General features: G+C 39.4%; 1 protein-coding gene across 3 annotated transcripts in view; it reads left to right on the top strand.

Moving 5' to 3' along the window:
* The window catches only part of PUS10 (pseudouridine synthase 10), a 31454-nt gene that overhangs the window by 9819 nt on the left and 2994 nt on the right, over window positions 1-18641 (top strand). Inside the window, exons 5-15 of one of the 3 annotated variants that reach the window (XM_062609788.1) lie at window positions 1917-1951; window positions 4214-4325; window positions 5965-6026; window positions 8517-8562; window positions 11340-11404; window positions 12323-12408; window positions 14990-15115; window positions 16153-16209; window positions 17131-17207; window positions 17300-17355; window positions 17481-17598. In XM_062609788.1, coding sequence (XP_062465772.1) covers window positions 1917-1951; window positions 4214-4325; window positions 5965-6026; window positions 8517-8562; window positions 11340-11404; window positions 12323-12408; window positions 14990-15115; window positions 16153-16209; window positions 17131-17207; window positions 17300-17355; window positions 17481-17598 — 840 coding nt within the window. The remainder of the gene's footprint in view (window positions 1-1916; window positions 1952-4213; window positions 4326-5964; window positions 6027-8516; window positions 8563-11339; window positions 11405-12322; window positions 12409-14989; window positions 15116-16152; window positions 16210-17130; window positions 17208-17299; window positions 17356-17480; window positions 17599-18641) is intronic. The other 2 variants (XM_062609800.1, XM_062609807.1) reach the window with 2 other exon arrangements.

Below are 18641 nucleotides of genomic sequence, written 5' to 3'. Positions count from 1 at the left end.
TTGACAGGGTTTGGGGGGAAGTTACTCTTAAAGCACTGTATCTGAAGAAAGACAGGGAGAGATTTAAAGTTATGGAGAATTGAAATGGGTGTTGTTCACTGCTTCTGAAATACCAACTCTCTTGGATATTTTGTATGTATCTGTGGTTGTATGACAAGTGTATAGAGTCTCCTTTCTCTGACACTTTGCTAGTAGTCTGCAGTCTACAGATTGAAAACTACTAATTCTGATTTTTGTCGTTGTAATTGTTTCAAGCCAAACAACTTATTTTTCATCTTCAGTGAGGGTGGTGAGACTAGATGTCCAGACTGCGTATTGACAGTACAGGTTCTATTAGTAAGAGATTATTCTGCCAGTCTTCATGTGTTATTTTGCTATTATTAGTAAAGGAAGAACTGAAAATGTTGTTGCTTTGTTGTAGGAAGTTTGAGGGGAGTTTTTCTCTTCTTCTTAATTGTTTTTGCACTGATAGGCACTCAGTCGAAGTGGAAACATTGTACGGGTCTTCTGAATACCTGTGTCCACCATCACTTTTTTTCCACCTAATTAAAGACCTAATAGAAAATTCTGGTGAACTGTAATGCACTTCAGTTTAGTAAGGTATATTTTCATTGTGGTGCAGAGAACGGCAGTCACCCTTGGCCCACACAGAGGCAAAATCTAAAGCCTAAAGTGCTGAACAATTACTACACTGAAATGATAGATGACTTGTAGAATCAATGCGTCAGTACAAAGAGAAGTGAATGAGGCTGCAAAGAGATGCGCCTCTCAAATCTTTGGCTCCCAGAGCAGAGTTCGGGAAAGATGCTTTGAGAAGCTTTTGGCATAAGCAATGTTTGGAATGTTTGGAAGTCTTTTAATTTGTTGATGGTTTTTGAATTTGCCCTGGTCTATTGGTGTTGCACTGCGTCAATGGCTGTTGTTCCTTTGTGCTTACTTTTGTGGTTTTCTATTGTCCTTTTGTACCACTGGCAATTTTAAGTCTGCTTTTGCCCTTTGTTATAACCATTGTTAATTCTGATACTGCTGAGTTCCATTTGTTGTTTGGGACACCTGAGTTATGGTTCATGATCTGCTTTCCTGGGCAGTGCTGCATCTAAGGGACCTGTTACATTATGTTTCTTTAAACATATAAGGCTGCTAGAGGAGAGGAGTTGAGTTTGAGGAAGTACTTGCAACGCACAGATTGAGGACAATTACATCTTTCAGCCATTCCTACCTATGCTGTGTGATTAAAAATTGTTACTGAACTCCAGCATTTGTACTAAAGGTCCCTCTGACCTCTGGAATCATTCTGTCTGTTCTTCAGCTTTCTCATATTCAGCCTGTGTCTCCTGAACTAAGTGGTGTGTGCTTTAAATAAGAGGGCAATCCTCAGGGAAAGGGTTTGTGATTACCATGAGACCAAGTATGTCTTTTATTTCATGTTTTTTATAATGGATGATAACTGAATTTGATTTATTTTTTCTTTATATGTCAGATCAGTTTCGTAGACCATCCATTGAGACACTTGTCTTTTACTCCTCATTTCTCTGTGTGGTAGATAACTGCTAGTTGCTCCTGACTTTGATAACAGCTAGTTGCTCCTGACTTAGGCTGTTGGTGTCTTTTGCTGGTTATAGTGTTAATAGCAGTTTTCAAAGTATGTTGAATGTAGCCTGATCTTTCTTTTTTAAAGCCAGATAGGATTTGAGGTGAACTGCAAAGTAATTTCTTACAAACACCAATTCTGTCTTTCCACTTCTAAAGCAAAAGTTAAATTAAAATCCTGATACTTCCTTTTTGACCTGAGGTTTTTTAAAGTGTTTTTCCTTCCGACAGCCTCACAGTTGTTGGGAGTTTTGAGCCTTAATTTCACTTGCTTTTGGTGTTTCTCTCCCCCTCTCTTCTTCCTGGGCATGGCTGGTGACCTATAGCGTGCTGCTTGGCTGGTGTTAAAACAGGAAATGAGGTGAGTAATGTCTTTTGGCAACCCTCATACCACTTCTATTAGAGAGTTCTCCACATTTAGAGAAAGGAGAGATACTCTTCCTGTAACTTTTTTCCCAGCAGAGTAGAAATGAGAAACCACTTAATGCAGTGGATCTGCTGAGACATGTATGTTAAGAGAAAATTTTAACCAAGCAATTAGAGCCATATTTTTGAGGTCAAGACAGTTGCTTTCATATAAAGGTACCTTTGCTAACAGTTGTGGAATATATAGACTTGCTTCCTATGTGCTTGGCCATGATTTTAACTTACTTAGTATCTTCAGAACTAGCCATAAGGAAAATCAGAATTGGGATATGCTGTAATTTTTTTTTGTTTGGCTTCTTATTATTATTACTTTAACTTTTTATTGTCCATAGATTTTGCTGTCTGTCTGACGAGAACTCTTTTATGTAGACACTGTTTGTCTGTATAAATGAAGAGCAGAGAAGTCTTGTCCAGTTTGCTTGTTGTTTACAAAGGATAAAATGGCACCTGGTTTTTGTTTGGTGGTTTTTGGTTGTTTTATGTTATTTTAGTTTTTTCTGAAACTGGTTTGACCTTATTTAGAAATTCTTATCTCTTTTGCCTCATAGTGTGATTATGAGGCCATGGTATTTCAACTGGGAGTGTAGGCTGTCTGTCCAACTGTACAGCTTTGCGTTAACTTCATGGTCGTGAGAGGTGCCATGATGACATGAGCCAGAATCTTGTACATGAAGACAGTGAAAAACAGACCTCTTCGTTTTGCCACTATATCAGGTTTAGCTTACATTAATAGTGAATGAAAATTGTCAGATAATAGTGAAAAGTGAATAGTGTACCAAGAAAGACATTAGTGCACTGGGTGCAGGTTAGTTTTGACTCATCTCTTTTATACCTCACAGTTCTGAAATAAATTTAAACATTTGATTCTTTGTCTGCTCCAGGACATGCCTACTCCTGGCCAAATGAGAACATATTAGAGCCCTTTTGAACAGATGAGTTATCTTTGCGGGCAAGAGGAAAGAAATCCACTTGTTTCAAAGTTAGATACTGGAGTAGTCTTTGGAGGAATTCATGCTGGCTGGAAGTACCATTTCTAGATATTCATTGAAAGCCAGATTAAAAGATCAGTTCCTACTTTGAGACTAATTTGAAAGCAATTGTTTCATTAAATTGCTTGAGAGGATGAGACCCTGTAGGGCAAACATTGCCCACATAGCTTATCATTGGTGCCATCTGTATAGGAGGACATGGGCTTTGCTCTGTAAGTTCCCAGACAAGTGGTTTGAAGTCATATGTTGGCATCCTTACAGGCATCTGCTCCTTTTAACTTCTCTCTCTGTAGGCAAAGAATAGTTGAGGCCTAGTCTTGTACCTATTTAAATCCTTTAAACAAAGGATTTTCGTATATCTCTTCCTCAGCTCTTCTCCAGGTAGTCTCTGGAAAGACTTTTGCAACTTTTGCTTGACCATGGAGCTATGGCATGAGTTTCCTCAGTGCACATTCTCTTACACTTAACAAAAAAGAGTCTATATTTAAATGTTAGTGAAAAATCCACTGGTAAATAGAAACAGGGCAGAATAAGACACTACTTATGCTGGAAGCTGGACAGGAGGCTCCTTAGCAAGCAGCACAAGTGTTGCCCTGCAGGATCCAGATACTCAGTTTACTTACGCTGAACTAGATGTTGATTTACTGTCAGAAGGCTCTTGCCTCCATCTGCGTGTACCTTCTGTCTTTCTTGTGTTAGCAGAAGTGCTTATGTGACCACTGGGAGAGCTGATCATCTCACTGATCTGGCTGAGAAAAATGTTTTTTGGTGGATTAGGATTTGCATTCAGTGGGATCAATCGACTGATATTACTTACCATGCTGTGTAGCATCAGCATCCAAGTCTGGCAGGAAGGAGGAAACACAGGCTTTGAGTTTAAGCTGATACTAGCTACACCTTTAGCTACTCCCTGCCAAAGTTTTATGTGTTATTGGGAAGCGTCACACTTGGAACTGTGGTCTGGCCATAATGTTTCCTTAACACTTTATTTGTTAATTCAATACAAAAATTTAATGCTGTTACAGAGGTTCTGGAACAGCATTTCATTCTTTCATGCCATGGTATGTATGCTTAGTGCTTTAGTCCATTTTTGTTTGTGCATCACTTGTTTACCTGGCACTAGTTACTTAAGTTTGACTTGCAATATATGTGTCATGTATCTGTGTTTGACAGACCCCTGTGCAAGTTATTATTTCTTTGTTATTCAGAAATCTGGGCCTTTCCTTGGTGAAGGATGACATTGTTCAGCTGAAAGAAGCTTATAAGTGGATTATTCATCCCCAGTTGTCTGAAGAGTTGGGTGTTCCTGCTGATGGAAAGGTGTTGTATAAATAACACTTTTTTCTCTGTTTTTTTCATCTCTTTTTTGTATGTGTTTGTGTTTATACACTAAAATATATGCACACCTTATATATATATATATATACACACACTTAAGGGGGGGTATATATATGTTTTTCCCTTATTAACAGATAAACAAATTGCACTGCTCTTACAGTCAGGGTAGGGGGAAACAGGGGAGAAGCTCTTTTTACCAGAGATCTCTAAATCTCATACTGAGGGGTCCAATCTTCATTTTTGTACACATAGATCGTTGCATCTTCTGCAACCATCACAGTCTTTTGCTGAATATCTTGCTCTAGGGCTGATATCCTCCTTTTACGAATGAGACTTTTTCAGTTTTCTCATTTTTCAGGATCTCTGCTTTTCATAGGCTAAGGAACGTTCACAGGTTCCTTCTTTGCTCTTCTATTACTGCCAGCGCTTACTGCTCTGTGAGATAAATTGTTCAGGTTGTCACATTTTATCCCTAGAATTTAACGTACTATTTCTGAAACATACTGAAAGAGGAAATACTGGTCCTTGTTCACTTTAGTGAATACTAGAGATAGGCATGTTGGAACCTGCAATACCTCTAAGTATGCAATAGAAATGTTTTTTCAGACCCTGTTTTCAGCTTCCAGATTCTGACTAACCTTAAAATGGTTCTGAAATGCATTGACTGAACATGGCATTCATCTTGAAGGTAAAATTCCTGCTGACAAGGCAGTCTGCAGTTTTAAGTTGTGCTCTGCTGTAAAACTGACCCCAGGACTAGGCTCATTTAGTCTTTAGGTTGATTTGTCAGCTTTCATTATAATTACAGATTGTCCTTTCCCAGGAGTGCTAATTGAAAGCATGCCTTTTGTCTTAGTGAAGAAAGAAAAACTCAGTTATCCTGCAGATGATCCAAGAAGAAACAAACTTTCCGCATACCAAGTTAGCAAAAGCTCCACAGTGCTTAGGCACTGAGCCACTCCAGACGTCATTGTACCATAAAAGTTACTTGTGTAGTGCTCTTTATCTACAAGGCTCTTGAATATTAGCCAATCTTTTCAATAGCCCTCTTGAGGTATTCTGGTATCTGAATAACAGAAGTAATGAGTGTTGTTTGCCCAAGGCCAAAGAGGGAATTGGGGTTAGAACTGAGATTACACTAGAGTTTCTGGTCTAGCTGTCACTCCACTAGGACATGTTGCCTTTCTTTGCCCCAAGGCCATTCAGTCATTGCAAACAAAGCCCCTGACAAAATTTTACAGTGGTGACTACTACAGGGTTTTATCTTTATTCCATGCTATGCACTGCTCTCCCTGAAGGTTTGTGAAGTTTAGTGACCGTAATAGGCTTTGAGCATACACTGCCTCTGACTCAGTTCCCCCTGCACAGAATGGGGCCGCTGTCTATGATGTGTAGGTCACTCATGGTTTTGAAGTGCTCTCAGATAATCTTTGCTTACTTCAGAAATGCAAATGCTATTACGGCACACATAGAGGCTGTTGTAGAATAAATGGGTTACTTTCTCCTTTGCCTACCTCTTTACTGTTTTCCTAATCCTACAATAGGGATGCTTGAGAATATCCTCCCTGTTTATGTAAAAAACTCTTAGCTTCTGCTTTTGTCTTTTGTGTTTTCAATTTAGAGCTTGTTTGAAGTTAGTGTGGTCTTCGCTCACCCAGAAACAGATGAGGAGTGCCATTTCCTGTAAGTTTTTATATAAATAACAAAAGATCTTTATCTAAATATTGTGCAACATTGTTGGTTCAGATTTGCTACAGATGAGAATATGCTGTGTTTATAAACTGCAGTAGGGGTTGCATCTAAACTTCCTCATATTCAGATAGAATTAAGGTAACATAATCTCTGGATAATTCTGTGCTTTAAAGCCAATAAACGGTAATCCAGAATTTCAGCTGGAAGGAGAGCATTCAGGTAAGTTGTTCAGTTTCAGCCCTTTTCCATATAGCTGTGTCATTTATAAAGATAAACTCAAAACATGCAGGTGGGGAAATCTTTTGAGGTCTTTTGAGCGTATTTTCCTGCTCTTATAGGAGACATGCATGGGCAGGAAGGCTGTGAGTTAATCCAGTTTAGCTGGTTGATGAAAACAGAGTTCCCTGATCACTACACATAGTTTTTGGTCTGGCCCAGCTGGATATTTGCTATACAGAAAGAAGCAAAATATTTCTGTGAATTTGGCTGCCATTTAATCTGATTTCTCAAACTCTGTAGTACATTCTGGATAATCAGGTTCACTCTTCCCATTTGCTGATGCTTCTTGGAAAATCAGAGTTTCACTCAGTTGTATCACTTGTGCCCTACTGCAAGTTAAATCTTAGCATAGATAGAAGCTTGGCATAGACTCCTCTGTTGCATAGTAAATTCATCTCTTGAGACTACAGATTTCCTTTGCAACTTTTATATATTTCCCCGATTTTACCCCTTCTGGCAGTCTGTGATCTTTGAATGCCCCATTTGCCACCTCCTTGGTTTTCAGCAGTGGCATCTTTAACTCAGCTTGGGGGAATGGAGGAATGCATGCTTGATGACAGATGAGGTATTTGGAGGAATGGATTACCAGTGTTTGCTGAACATCTTTCCTTTCCAGCTTCTTCAGGTGTGGGCAAAAGGGGGAGAAATTATTGAGGCCAAACTACAATTCTAAATAATGGTACCTGCAGTCTTGTAAAAATTCAAGTGTTTCTGGATCCTGCACCCTTCTGTTCTTATATATTTCATTTTACTTGATCAGCTCTTGTTTCCTGTAGTGCTTTTCCTTTCTCTGGAACCTCTCAGCTCTTATTTTCAGCTCACCCATACTTCTTGTGCCATTTCAAAAGTACTCATGTGGGGCATGTCACGGTGCCAATGTCAGCGCTCTGAGCGGAGTAGTCACAGTGGTGAAAGCTGTAAAGAAGTTCCATTCCACATTCCAACTACTCAGCTTTATTCCATGTGACCTGACAATATCCCTTTATTTGCTTTCTCTTTGTAGCATACTTAAAGAGTAATTAAGGTTTTAATAGACATTTTTCTGAAGTAATAGCATGTTACCTAATTTAATTACATAGTAGCTTCTCAGGTGTCAATGCATTCTGCCTCTGAATGGCTGGCTCTGGGCATATTCTGAGGCAATGGTTTGGTTTCTTTTGTAAATAGGGTAAATTTGGCAATTGTCATGCTCTAGTAATGACAGTCATGTTTTTTTGTGGAAGCAAAGTAGGATCTTGTTTCAAGCTGGAGAAGTCCTCCAGGGACGCTTTGGGGTGAGGTTTCCAAGTACAGTGTGTGTGCAATTTCTCATCTCTCAAGCTGTTCTTCCACAGTTATGTGTAGGTAGGTGTGCTGGGTTTGACATGGAAGATTGAATTGGCTCTTGATAGTTTATATTTGGAGAGTTCTGATTAAAGGTAAGGTGATATTGAAATAGTGGAAGAGGGAGTTTGGGATGCTTTGTGTCACAAACTGGTCAGGCAAATTCCTTGTACAAAAAACAAGAGGACAGGCCTGCTTCCTTATAGTCTAAAGTAGTTACAGAGGCTTTGAGAAGTACCAGCAAGACTTGATAAATTGTGTTGGAGGCTAGAAATCATCTCTAACTGCATACATAGAAATCCACTAATAGGAACAGCAACTTCCTCTACAGTACTCAGAAAAAGTGTTTCACTCACTTGGCTTTCACTTTCGTGAAACAACCAGTAGTTTCCTTTTGAAGAGGCAAAGCACAAATGGTATTGAACACCCAGGATTAGTAATGAATTTTCCTATCCAAAAGAAGCAATTTGAACCTCTAGTTTGTAGTGTGGATTGTGAAAGAACAGCAAGTGTAGATTTCAAGATGTCAGCACATCTTGCATGGATTGATCATGACCTTTGTGGAGAAGGATTGGAAGGGACTGACAGCTAAACTGCTTGTGTGCTTTTCCATCCCATCTCAAAGCTGAGACACATTTGTGTCAGAGCAAAAGAGGCTTACACAGCTTTGTCCATGACTTCTCTCTAGATCAGGCATCACACACCGTCTGCCACTTGTGGCTTAGGATAAAGTTAATTGTAAAATCTGCTCTGTGCTAAGCTGTGGAAGTGAGATACGGGACACATTGGTAAAAGACTGTGTATGTGCTATGCTTTTAAGTCTGTTTATTTTCCTCTTCTTCTATAAGAGTACCAGCTAATTTTGATTTCTTTATTTAGAGCCACAGCCTGTCCAGACTGTTTCAAACCAGCGAAGAACAAACAGGTAGGATCTCATCATTGTTCTATTTCTTTTCTGACATTCAGAATTTCACAGCAGTAGCTACAATGAAGAACTAACCTCAGTATTCAGTCAGTGTTAAATGTCTGGTTTTCCTTCATCAGAAATCTCTCTAGTTTTCTATTGTCTCAAAATAAAGTTGTCCCCTTTATTCACTTAACATGTCCCTGCTTAAGAAAACTAAGAGCTTGGTGCTTTTCTTTAGGTCATTCATTTTCCAGACTGCCTGAAGGCCATAATTTTAGGAATGTTCTCTGTAAATACCTTCCTGAAGATCTAGGAAGTTGATTGTCATGCATTAAAAGTAGCATAAAAGATGATCCTCAAGCTCTCTGTTCAGATAAGTCACATTGTGAAGCTGAGACTCCGCAGCCAAGAGGAAAATGATCACACTGCAGTTTTCATGTCCTCTGACCTGAACGAAAGACACAATACATGCAGGATGGTTTTATCCTCTCTGCGTCTGCAGAAGGGGAGGGAAGAAAAGGGACCTTGCCACTTCTTGCAGACCCTGAGCATGCACACACTCATTGATGGAAAAGAGGACGTGTAAGAGTAAAAAAACAGTTGGAGAGAAACTGATATAAGGACAGTTGATGTGATCAGAGGGAGAACAAGTAACTTCTGTCAGAAGCCTCTGCAAGGCCTTTTATTCTTTCTGGTGAAGAGTCTCCTGACATTTGACAGAGGCAGTCTTACCCAGGAATTCTGCCTGCTCTACTCCACCTGACTGAGAAATGCAAGTCTTTTTTTAGAAGGATTGTATTGTTGTAACTCACTGCTTGCTGCATTACTTTCCTTTAGAAGGGGGAAAATCCCAAGTAAGGAGCTAAACCAGCAGGGCCTGGCCGTTAAAACCACACAGGCAACAAGATGCAGGGGAACCTTGAGCAAAAAATATCAGCTCTGAAGAGCCAGCAGAGGTTAATGGTTACACAGAAGTTGTGCTTAAAGCTTCAAGGGCTGTATTAATCAGAGAAGTACTATACAAACTGGGTTCTGAGTGAAAATTTCTGTGTCTTCTGCTGTAGACAGTTATTTAAACATGCTGCTACTTTAAGGGTTTTACAGTTCATCTGTTCTACGAGGAAGGGCAGTGCTATTATCTCTAATTTATGCTTAGAAGGAGAAAGACCAGCTATCCTGAAAGCATCCAGGAACTGTATGTTAGAGCAAAGATTTAAATTGTCCCAGACAGGGACAATTTTTTCAGGTTTGTTTTTTTTTTCCAAATCCCCAATCCAGTTTGCAAAAAAAACCACCCCATCCTTAAATCAGAAATTCAGCAGGTGGCCATCAAGTCAGGGGGCTGAAGCACATGCCCTGTGAGGAAAGGCTGAGGAACCTGGACTTCTTCATCTTGGAGAAGTGAAAGCTTTAGGGAGGACCCAACTCAATCTCTTACCAATAGAGGGATTATCAAGAGCAGGGAGCCAGGCTGTTCATCACAGTGCATGGTGGAAGATGAGAGGCAGTGGAAGTAAGTTGAAATGGGAGGTTCACAGTAGATACGAAAAGCCATTTTTACCATGAGGACAGTTCGACAGTGGAGCAGGTTGTGCAAATGGGGTGTGCAGGGTCCCTCCTTGGAGGATTTCAAGACCTGACTGGATAAAACCCTGGATAGTAGGGTTTGATCTCATAGCTGACCAAGAGACCTACTGTCCTCAGCCTTCCTAAAGCAGGATTCCACCTCACCCGTTACAACACTTGTTTCTCCTGCTCTAGAAACCTAAATTCTGTGTTTTCTGCCTTAGCCTCACTTGAGATATCAACAGGAGCACCTGGCTATGCAAAGAGGATGGTAGTTGTGACTCCTGCCATTACTGTACTATTATTACTACTTTGACTATCTGTTCACCATTGTGAATTGATGCAGCTTGGGAGTCTGAAGTTCCTTGCCTTCCACAGTTCAGGAACTGCTAAGCCCTACCATTCAGAGCCCTTAGTTCTGAGTATGAAAGAACTTTTGAACTTCATAAACAGATACCTACTCAACAGTCTTATTTGGGGAAGAACTAGCTATCTGCTCTCACCAAGATAAAAGCTGGGGCTTAGGTATACTTAACTCTTGAGACTGGAAAAGTTTTTTAGGTTTATATGTTTCTATGTAAACCTTTTTTAGGTTTATGTTCATGGATTTAGGATTCTGTTTTTAACCTGTTTTGCAAATTTGGACCTCAGAACTTTTCTTGTTCTTACTTTTGTGTATCTTCTGAAATAAGGTAGTTTCCAGAGATATGCATAGTATTTCTTTCAGCTAACCAACAATCAGGCTTAGCAATTGAATATTCTCAGGAGTTGCAGTAGGTTTATTTGCAAGTATATAGTGTACAGTAACTATAGACAGAAAGTGTTGTTATATTTTCTGTGTAAAAGCACTGAGTAAACATATACTACAGTTTGTACCTGTCTTCTAGAAACAAAGGGGCAAATCTTAGTTGTACAACTAAATAACTGTTATATTCCAGTCTGTCAGCTGTATTAGTCGTATTGATTCCATGTTGTGAGTAAAGTGACTTGAACAGAATCTGGCAAAATTACCTGGTGCTGTTTGCCCTATTAAAATTAGGGTCAAGATCATGGTGAGTTCTTACTCATATGGAGTTGCTTTGAGGTAGAAGAAAACATAAAACACAAGCGAAAACACTATATTGTGAGAATCCTACAGTGTGCATGCTTTAGGGTTTTTTTCTTCCTTAGCGTATCCTTTCTTAGCCTCTCTTAGTTCTTGACTCATTTTTTTTTATTTCATTGTACAGTCTGTTTTCACTAGAATGGCAGTTATAAAAGCCCTAGAGAAGATAAAAGAAGAGGATTTTCTCAAGTAAGTATATACTGAAACTAGTTCTTAGTATTGTGCTTTTGTATAGAGTTAGGATGGGGAGGAAAATATTAGGTTGGGTAAGTAGTGGTAAGATGTCTATGAAAGAACTTTTAATTCTTGAAATTCTCTAGTTTACCGGGTAAAATGTGTTGTGTTTTCTCCTCTTCTGGTAATAGAATGTCATTCCAGGTCTTTTAATTAAGGGGTAATATGAAAATGCTGAAGATACAGAGGATGGATATAACTGGACATGGCACAGATGATGGGCTTTTTCCCATTAGTAGAAGTTCCTCTCTGGTTGGTTAACTCAGAAGGGGAAACTGTGAGTCAAGAGAGCTGCAGTTCTGCTCGGTGCTTTTGGCAGTACAGCACTGCAGACTTCTGGGCTGGCATGGGATTTAGAACAGTTAGAAATGAAAACAGCTTCTTGTAGTATTGCCAGTCGTTTACATTTAAAAATCTTATGTATGTCCCCAAAGCCGCAAAAGAGATTTAGAAATCATGGAACTTCCTTCTGTATTTTGAACATTAGAGTTTACAAGGCAAGCTTCTCTTTACAAGAAAGACTTTTTCCCATATTTCCAAAATGTTAGGAGTTGAGTTTTAAGGAAACACCAAGTGCTGTAGTATGGTAAAAATCACAAGCAGTGGAAAGACATCAACAGACATTTACTCTGTAGTTCACTGTGCTTAATTGCACGAAAATCAAATCTTTTCTTTGATTCCCAACCAAGATTTAGTGGTTTTGATTTGTTTAATGTTTATCCATTTCTTTTTCTACCTTTTAATGTGAATACTGAGTTTACACCAATAGCTGTGTTTTGTCTAACTGAAGTCATCATCTTGCATGCCATTATTGCTATGATGATGCTCCACCATGTTCTAGTATAACTCTATCTTTAATCTTTTTCTATACAGGCATTTTCCATGTCCCCCAAATTCACCAAAGAACGTCTGTGTTGCTCTGGAAATTCAGTGCAATAATGGTGCAGTTTTTGTGGCTGGTAAAGTGATCCATTTTATTTGCTGCTGTATTATCTTAAACATAACTTCGTAATACTGCAATGAGACCCAGAAGGTTCTTGCTATTTCTTGATTCCTTTATTGAAGTATAAGGAGCACAGAAACAAATCGTGCTCTGTCCAAGAGTGGGCTTATTTGAAAGGGGAAGAAATTAAACTTGCCTTTGCTGAAGACATGGTTTTGTCAGAAGTTAGAAATCACAGATAACAGGCTCAAATCAAAGCTGTTTTTCTGCTCTTACACTGTGAATTTAAACTTAGAGATAGTCTGTGGTGGAATGTGGTTGAAGAGGGGTAGGAACTGCAGGCAGCTGAGACAAGGTAGGGTTCCCATGGTAGGAGCTGCAGGAGGGGAGCATATCACTTGGGCTGCTCCCAGTGTGCACACACCTTCCTTCTGGATATTTTAGCAATAGCCTGCTTTTCCTTGCCATTGATTTGCTTTGAGAGATGGAAGAGGTCTCTCTTCTAGAGACACCACAGGGTGATGTGAATTCTTAAAACAACTTTCTCTGCTCATTGAGTGGGTTTATCCAGAAGCAGGTTTGATTTGGATTTATCTGCATGTTATTCCATCCAAACCTGCCAATCTTAATGGGATTAATGAAGATTAAATTTTGGAAAGCTTAGCTCTTTCTAGATTCCCCCACTCGAAACCAAGATAACATCTGAAATAATTGGGTGAGGCAGGTACTGCCACAACACTTGCTGTCCTGAGTTGAGATGATTCAACTGTTCTATTACCTGCTTGCAAGAGAATCTACCCTTCCCCTACTCCTCTGGACAAACAGCCACTGGTTTAAATATAAGCAAACAGCTTCTTTTTTTCTTGAAACCCTGCAGTTTAAATTCAGCATATTATTTAAAAGGATGGTACAAATCCTGAATAAAGGAAAAAGCACAAAATGAAAACAAAAAATGCAAAAGTGAATATTCTAATGGCAGGCTAGCTGATGTTCTGTACCTACCTGTTTCTTATTTTTAATCACTGAGGGAACAGTTAGATGTACATCTTCATGAATCCAAGATATCCAGTGTCTCTTAGCCTTTTCCGAACACACTGGTTTAGGCTGCTTCATTGGATGGTTTGGTCAGCATTCATCTGTGTGGAGAGGGAGACAGAGACTTAGATTTCCACATGTGGTTTAATACTGGTTTTGAGATGTATAGTTTATAGCTCGCTCAAACAACGAAACCCCAGACAGGATGTTCTCTCTAATTTTTGAAGAATTAAATCCAGAATAGAATTTATTGAGTACAGTGCAGTTATTTTTCTATTATTAAAAGAGATGTAATCTTAATTTGCAAGCACAGTTTCACGGTTGGTATTGCCCTCTTGACCTTATCTGTGGTGTTTAGTGATGATTTCACCCCCCAAGTTTTATTTTAAGGGTTCAGAAAAAGCTGTCAAAGTGAGAAACACCTATTGTTTTTTTAACTCACTCTTCTTCAGCTCAAAACCTAAAATCATTAGAATGGGGAGTTGAGAGATAAAAAAATAATATTTTCCTTTTTCCGTTTTATGGAAAGAGAATTTAGCAGTGTGAAGCTGAGTGATTAGTCATAGTGCTTTCATTATATGCCCCAGTGAAACAATATTAGTCAGATTCCCCAATTTGTTTGTGTGGGTTTTTCTGCAGATCAAAATGCAAGAAGGAAACCTTGTTAGAAATGGGAAAATATGATACTGAAAACCAAAAGAACTGAGATGACAGAGGGACAATATAATATGCACAGCTGCTTTGAACTTCATTTTGTATATGCAAGATCTCAGATTGAAACTTGTTGTGCAGGGGTTTACTCATTGTTCTTTGTGATTGAGTTCCTTGTTTTGTGCATATTTTCACTTCTTACAAAACTTGTCAATAAGAAAGCTCATCTTGGTCATCCATGTCAGACTGGGTCTTTAGTTATAACAGTCTTTATGTCACAGGAGACAGCATGCTAGCGGGACATAAGATGAGACCATGACCAGAATTAGTCAGAGGATGGCAACTGCTTTGCATGGCAACTTTGCAAGGTTCTTGAAATTCATGCTGGTTTATTATTAAGATATTTGGCTCACATGGCTTTCCTTGTAATTAGCCAAAGCACTTCAGTTTGGGTTTCTTTTGTTAAGCATTCAATGGCAGAACTTGGGTTGAAACTCAATACGAGAGTGAGGGGACTTGCTGGGGCATGTATGCATTGGTGGATGGGCATATGTATAGCACTAGTGTGGCACACGGGAGGCTGGTTCAAGACCATGCTCTGATTAAAACCCCATTTTTTTCCATTCAGAATTGACTCAGACTAGGCATTGAGCCTCTGGGGTTCATTCCCTTTTGTGTCAGGCTCTGTACAGTTTGTTTCTGTGGTTATGCCTGAAGGTATGACTGCAAAAGTAGGTGCTCCAAGTCTACCTTTAAGCTGGCCATCTTGGGGTCTGAAACTCTTGTAGGCACAGAAGGTTGAAGCCTCTAAATCTGTGTTCACAAGGCTCCAGTGAAAATGAAATGTGAAATACTGGAGCTTTGGTCCATTGGTTTAGAATGATCGCAGGTGACATAGTTGGTTTTTACAGGAAGATACAACAAATACTCAAGGAATTTACCTCAGACTCCGTGGATTATTGATGGGGAGCGGAAGCTGGAATCCTCAGTGGAAGAGCTGATTTCAGAGCACCTAATGGCAGAATTCAAAGCAGATAGTAAGTATCTTCGACATGTTTTCTCATCATAAATATTTTTTCTTAGTAGCTACTCACTTAATACAAAAGTGTAATGGAAAAAAAAAAAGTTTCCTTATGCAACTTTTATCCTTCCAAGTCAAAAATTGGAAACGTTTTTTATCTATGATCTGTGAGAGACTAGATGCAGTCTTTTATCCTACTAAAATAGCTCCTCAGTTGATCTGATGATGTGAATGTTATGGTTACAGTACTATGTGACACCTGATTCCAGCTTGCAGATTTATCACAGTGGTAGTGCATGGGCAGTAATGTTGAGAAGAGATATAAACAAGTAGAAAGACGACTGTCAGTAGCTCAAGGGAGGTGCCTTTTACTTGCCTTTTACTCAGCACTGGAGAGACGTATCTGGAGTATTGGATCCAGTTCTTGGCTTCCCAGTACAGGAAAGATGTGGACATACCTAAGTGAGTCCCTCCTTCAGGCAAAGCTTGAAGGTGGAGGGGATATGGTGAAGGAAATTACATACCCAACAATGCATTTTTGAAGCTTGAAAGATGAAAAAACCCCAAATACGCAGAGGTCACTTTTCAGTTTGGACTTGAGTTTTCTTTCTCTTTTCTCCAGATATGTGACCAGCAGAAATTTCTCTGATATCTTTAGAAACTATCGGGTGTTTTTAGGATAAAAGGTTGTGTTTTGGAGCAAGACAGCTCAGTTTGATTTTATTCATAAACTTAAATTATCTGGATAAGAAATTAACGCAATTAATAAGTGGAATTCCTATAGGATTGTACTGCTTTACTTTAGGACAGTTTCAAGGTTGGCACAGTCTCATTCAGGCCAAGGAACTAGGAATGTTCTTCAAGACAGTTGTGCATCAGTAAGCAGTAACTGTCTCAGATTTGTTCCTGAGGTGCAGGCTTCATTTTATAAAGATAGCTCTTCAAAGCAGATCTGCAAACAAGTTCAGGAAGAAAATATTTCACCTTTTAAAAGCTGTAGAGTGTTAAAAATGCAAAATCAGATCTCACCTGCCTTGTTATAATCTGTTGTAGGCTTTAATTTTTCTTCCTCTGGAAGAGAAGATGTGGATGTAAGAACACTAGGCAATGGTAAGGTTTGAAACATCCCTTGTGAAGCACAGAAACACACAAAATGGTCAGCTGAAGATACCCTAATAGCTCTAATGCTAAGTGCATAAGTGTGTGACTAGGCATGCTCTAAAATTCAATCTCAGAAACATTTTAGTGGTATCTATGTATATATTCCCCAAGACTGAACCATTTCATAAATCCAGCTGAAAGAGAAAGCCTTTTTCAGTGTCCTTGGCTGCACAAGTGTATGGAAATGCATAGCTTGTTGGAAGAATTTTATTCCTATTCTTAAACCATTTGTATCAGACTGATTCCTGTCTTGTTTTCTGTTGGGTCCTACTTTGCCTCACTGTCACTGGGGAGGAGAAGGCCTTATTTCCTTTCTGAACTTGGGTCCTTTAGGAAGGTCAGTTGCTTTCCAATATGCTGAAGCTGCTACAGCCAAAGGACGAGGGGAAAGAAAAAGTCAAAATTAACAATGATGTGTTCCAGTTGCTGTCTGATCTGTAATGTAGTTCTTGGCATTGCTTATACTAGGGATCATCCCTGGCCCTGAGCACAGAAAGTGCAGCTATTGCAACAGATGTTTAGCGGAGGGAGCGGGATTTAACATCATCTTGCACCTGGGCATTGCTGTAGGTGACAGAAAATAAGCTAATTAACTTTTTTTCTTATTTTATTTTTTAATTAGCACAGACTTGTACAAGATGTCTTCTGGGAAGTTTTAATTTGCACTTATTGCTGATACTGGGGTTTAGTAGCCAAAAAAATGTCCCTTGTTTCTTTCCTTCCATCTGATGCTACGTCCCTAAACCCGCAAGTCCTGTCCCTGTTTGCATAACAGCAGACAATCTTCACACCTTCCAACCTTCCTGCATAAATCCAGACGTTAATTTAGAACAACATGTTTTTATGTTTTATGACTCTGCATGTTGCCAGGAAGGCCCTTTGCAATTGAGCTTGTGAATCCTCATAGAATACATTTTACTGCTGAGGAAATGAAGAGGCTTCAGCAGGTAAATCATTTGCACCTCCTGGAACTCATAAAACATGTGTTTCTGCTCTAACTGAGCAGGTTTTCTAACTGATTCTTTTTTAAATATCACAGACAATTAATACCTCTTCAGACAAAATACAGGTTCGAGATTTACAGCTTGTCACCAGGTCAGTATTTATTATCGCTGGCAAGGGATTTCAAAGTGATGCTGTGGGAGTTTTGCAAGCATTCTTGCTCACAGCATTATACAGTTATGCTTATATTATGGGAGTAATTAATTTCTTTTGTTTAGAGAGGCAATTGGTCGTATGAAGGAAGGTGAAGAGGAGAAGACAAAGACCTACAGTGCCTTAATATGGACAGACAAAGCAATACAGAAAGAAGATATTGCATTTCTAGATGATATCAAGGTAGCTGGTTTTGCTAATTTATATAGTACCTGTCCTGGTGCCTTAGGGGAGAGTTTATGTGCACCCATGAGCATATCTCTTTCTCTGGGTTTGGTGTTTTTATCATTAGGGTTTCTCTTGCTATAGGGACTCTCATACCTCCCTTCTCAGTCTTCCTTACTTCTCCATTGTCATCTTAGCAATACAGCTGGCTGGCTGTTAGCCAGACCAACACATTACTGTATAATGTTGACCTACCTGTAAACCAAATATGAAAATTAGCAAATGGGAGAGGGGGAAATCTGGCACCTGCACCCCTTTCTTTACCTTGGATAGTGTTTTGCAGCAGTGCAAGGAGCAGAGGAGATCTTTAGTTCTGCAGGCTCTAAAGTCATTCTTCCACAGCTGCAGCAATAAGGAGTTTGCAATGTCTGTGGTAAATAATGCAAAGAAGCCTTATAAAGTGTTCAGTGGAAGCAGCACACTGGGTCAATGAGGGCTTGCTCTGAGTGTTGGTTAGGGAGATGCTGCTGATGAGAAGGCTGTTCAGTTTCTGTTGTCTTGCACCATTCCCTATGGGTCTTGGCCATTAAATCATTCTCAAAGTAAGGGTTTGAGCCATTACAGTTCAGGGAGACAACTGTTGTGATGCTCTTTTCTTAGCATGCCCACTCCCTGAGAAGTTGCCTTTCAGACTGCTGCATCTCATTTGGGAAAGGGGGTAGGGAATGAAAAGAGTGCTCTGAGATCTAATCTCATTTAGGCTTTTTTCCCTCACTTTTATTTCTAGGGTCTTGGCTGTAGTTTAGACAAAGCATTTTGTGGGTGGGATTTTTTTAGGTTTTTGATTGCCTTGAGGCTCTCAGTGAGCTTCTAAATCCTGGAGTCATTCCAGCAAAGGACTATGGAGATTTCAAGGTTATTCCTCTGTATTTGTGATTCCATTAGTTTGTGTTCATATGAGGCCTTCTCATTTAGCCTTTGAGATGGCTGTCCTTAGCTCCTTTGATAAACACAACAAAACTTAGCTTTGCCTCAGGATTACTCAGCTACCATAATACAAA

Source organism: Pezoporus occidentalis, unplaced genomic scaffold (assembly GCF_034315485.1).
Source record: "Pezoporus occidentalis ecotype Australia unplaced genomic scaffold, CSIRO_AGI_Poc_V1 ctg10, whole genome shotgun sequence".
Lineage (NCBI taxonomy): Eukaryota > Metazoa > Chordata > Aves > Psittaciformes > Psittacidae > Pezoporus > Pezoporus occidentalis.
Note: the sequence above shows the minus strand (reverse complement) of the source record. Positions and strands in the feature narration are given on the sequence as shown.